The 3801-nt window shown below is 38.6% G+C and overlaps 1 protein-coding gene across 1 annotated transcript in view; it reads right to left on the bottom strand.

Annotated features, from left to right (window-relative positions):
- ppargc1b (peroxisome proliferator-activated receptor gamma, coactivator 1 beta) overlaps positions 1–2810 on the bottom strand; it is a 28372-nt gene extending 25562 nt beyond the window's left edge. Inside the window, exons 1-2 of the mRNA XM_010796970.1 lie at positions 2805–2810; positions 1728–1922 (exon numbers count right to left, since the gene is read on the bottom strand). Of these exons, the coding sequence (XP_010795272.1) occupies positions 1728–1922; positions 2805–2810 (201 nt within the window). The remainder of the gene's footprint in view (positions 1–1727; positions 1923–2804) is intronic.
- Positions 2811–3801: the final 991 nt, after the last annotated feature.

Raw genomic sequence — 3801 nt, 5'->3', positions numbered from 1 at the left:
AGTATGTAGTGTCTCTACTTTAAAGAGTCCTCTCCTGCTGATGTTCAGGTGTATCCTCATTGACTCACAGCCGCCCTGAGGTTTTATAGTGCGGTGTGTAATTACAAATAGAAAGGCTCGCTGAACGTTTCGGTATTCATCCGAGCGGCATGCCTGCAAAACAATCGCTCCTTTGTGATCCGGTGCTAAATCACAGCGCAGCAGAGAAACCCTGGAAGCAAGGGTCTGGTTCCTGTGACGTCGCGGGTCACTGCTACTAACTTCTTAACTGTATTTGTACTGGGTAGTTCCTATGCTACATTCCTTACTTCTACTGCCCTCACTGACTTTAGTTACTCTACATATGTTGGTACAGAGAGAGAGGGGGGGGAAAACACATAAACCAGCTGAGAGAACATACATGTTCAGAGTACTAAACAGTGTCTCTACTTTAAAGAGTCCTCTCCTGCTTATCAGTATGTGTGATCAGTATGTAGTGTCTCTACTTTAAAGAGTCCTCTCCTGCTGATGTTCAGGTGTATATCAGTATGTAGTGTCTCTACTTTAAAGAGTCCTTTTTCAGTCTTATTATCAGAGTTTCTATCAATAATCACCAACTTCCTGCAAGTGGGTAAAGATTTGCCCCCAAAAAAATAAAAGGTTATATATTAAGCGGCTGGTAACGTCTAAACATTCACTATCCATGTCAGCAGGTGGACGAAAAAAGTGAATATTCCACCAAAGACCCGGGAACATTAAGCCTACGCTTAGATCTACATTCAAAATGAGTGGAAATCCATGAGTGACCTTTAATTAAATACAATTACAATCCTAATCACTGCACGAACTCTGCATGAGAATTTGCAGTGTGGACTCTCTCTCTATTCCTGGAAGGACACGCGGTGCTAAAAAATACAGAAATAACCCACACACACACTCTCACACACACACTGGATGAAAGGTCACAGCGTGCCTCTTGTTTTCCTGGAGTTTAGACGCAGACTTTGAATCTCGCAGGCCAACAAGGGGAACATCAAGGTTAGCAAACGCAACACAGATTAAGATACCAGGGAGAAAAGAGAGAGGGGGATCATGGGAAAAAGGTTTGAGTTTGAAGCGTTTATGAAAAGATTCAACAGACGGAGAGTTTTGATCCACGAGAACTTCTGACAGAAAAACATGAGAGGAGGAATATCAAGCTTTTGAAAGTAGGGGGTAAATGTTCAAATGGTGGCGGCTACAGAGAGGTCAGGGGAAATTAGAATAAGTGAGCGTTACACTTCATGTTATCTGCATAGAAAGGTCCAGGAATGAGTCCTTAAACCTGGAAATGATTTCCCTGGTGTCTACGTTTGTAATGTGTTTTTTCTGAAGAGATTTTCACGTTTTAAACTATGACTAAACATCATCCGACCAACATTAGCCACCTTTAGCTTAGCGGTGGTGACGTGAAGTCATGTGACCGTGCTGTAGTTCCTTTATAGCCCAACATTAGCCTCCTTTAGCTTAGCGGTGGTGACGTGAAGTCATGTGACCGTGCTGTAGTTCCTTTATAGCCCAACATTAGCCGCCTTTAGCTTAGCGGTGGTGCCGTGAAGTCATGTGACCGTGCTGTAGTTCCTTTATAGCCCAACATTAGCCGCCTTTAGCTTAGCGGTGGTGACGTGAAGTCATGTGACCGTGCTTCCAGATTCCCTCCCACTCCAATAATACAAGGTTGAAATAAAGAGGAGACAGGAAGTCCTTACCAGAGATGGGTCCTCTGTCTCGGACCCCAGTGATTGGCTGAAGTCTTCGGTGCTCAGAGAGAGATTGTCCTCGTCTTCCTCTTCCTGGTTAGGCTCCTCGCCCAGGACGGGGAAGACGGAGAGCCCGCCCACTTCTGCGTCCACCATCCCATCCAAGCTGTCCGTCAGAGCGGCGAGCAGAGCGGCGTTTTCCTCCTGAAGGAAACACAGAGAGAGAGAGAGCTTTTAAAGAATATCGTATAAATAACCCAATTTGTGTTCTTTGAACCTGAAAAGGATATGGCATTGTTTTTGTTACTTTCATTGCAATTGTATACATGTTTTAAGCGTAATTTAGCTTTGAAGTTCACTTGTTTAATGGTATGCTACAGTGATGCTAATATGGATGTAGCTTACATGTATTTGTTGTTTTGTGTCTTTGTGTTGCTCTTACGTTGGTTTTTGGAGTTTTCAATTCATTTGAAATCATCAGTCAAGAGTACGACCATCTTTCGGAGGGATATGCTACATATCGTTTGTTTGAGATCATTTTCTGCAATAATCCAAAATCACATGCAGGCTGTTTTTGGAGCGAACCATTGTGATGCTAACTTCCGGGGGTCGGCCTACAAAAACACGTCATCACTGAACCATACAATAATCTCTCTATTAATCCCCTTTAACTCCAGTCTAATCAGCTGCTATCTCAAGTCCATTCTTCTTTGAGTTTTTTCTTATAATTAGATCTTTTTAACAGAATTTGACTTTTCTCTAAGAATTTCACTTTTTTGAAATTTCTGACTTTTTTCTTAGAATTTCACTTTTTTTCTCAGAATTTCACTTTTTCCCAGAATTTGACTTCTTTCTAAGAATTTGATTTTTTTTTACAGAATTTAAATGTATCTCATTATTTCACTTTTTTTTTAATTGGACTTTTATTTTCTGCTACATGTATAATCCAAAATCACATGCAGGAATCCCATTGGCTGTTTTTGGAGCGAACCATTGTGATGCTAACTTCCGGGGGTCGGACTACAAATACACGTCATCACTGAAGAACTCTTGTCATTCAAGAATCTCAGTATGAATCCCCTTTACCTCCATTCTAATCAGCTGTTGTCAAAAGTCCATTCCTCCTCTCCTACCTGTTATTTGTTTACATGCTGATCCTCTGAACTCATTGACAGTTTGATGATGTACCACCAGTCGGCACTAACTGCCTCTACTGTGTCTTAGTTTCTCATGATGTTGCACAAGCTGCATGTCATGGTCTCAATTTGCAGATGCAGAAAAATACAATCTTTCATTTCAGCCATGATGCCTCTGTGGGTTTTTACTGGTGGAGAGAAATTCGACTTTTCTCTAAGAATTAGATTTTTTTCTAATAATGTTTTTTTTCTCAAAGTTTGACCTTTTTACATTTCTGAATGTTTTCTAAGAATTAGATTTTTTTCCAATAATGTTTTTTTCTCAAAGTTTGACCTTTTTACATTTCTGAATGTTTTCTAGGAATTGCAAAAAATTCTTGCATAATTAAAAACATTTCCTCAGAATTAGATTTTTTTCTAAGAATGTATTTTTTTTTTCCTTTTTTATTTGACCTTTTTCAATTTTTCTGATTTCTTTCTAAGAATCTATTTTTTCAAAAAATTTACCTTTTTAAATTTCAGATTTCTTTTCTAAGAATTAAAAAAATTCTCGCAGAATTTGCTTTTCTTCCCAAAATTTGACTTTTTTCTGTAAAATGTAACTTATTTTCATCAGAATTAAATTTCTTTTTCTCACAATTTGACCTTTTCATATTTCTGATTTCTTTCTTCCCAAAATTTGACTTTTTTCATATAATTAGATTTTCTTCCCAGAATTAAACTTTTTTCTCAGTTTTCCAAATGTAACCTCAGAAAAAAAATTAAATCACTTTGCTCATATTTAAAAAAAAAAAATTCAACGGTGACCATTATCCTGTTCTGTATAATAGCAAGTTAAAGAGTGTTGGGAACATTCTGAATTTACTCTTTCAATCTGAGAGTAACATGGTAACAAAGGTATCCCAACTGTAGCTGTGCACATGACAGGATGTGTGATTACCTAGCGA

The sequence above is a fragment of the Notothenia coriiceps genome, unplaced genomic scaffold (genome assembly GCF_000735185.1).
Source record: "Notothenia coriiceps isolate Sejong01 unplaced genomic scaffold, NC01 NC01_scaffold00037429, whole genome shotgun sequence".
Taxonomy (NCBI): Eukaryota; Metazoa; Chordata; class Actinopteri; order Perciformes; family Nototheniidae; genus Notothenia; species Notothenia coriiceps.
This window is presented reverse-complemented; position numbering and strand designations above follow the sequence as displayed.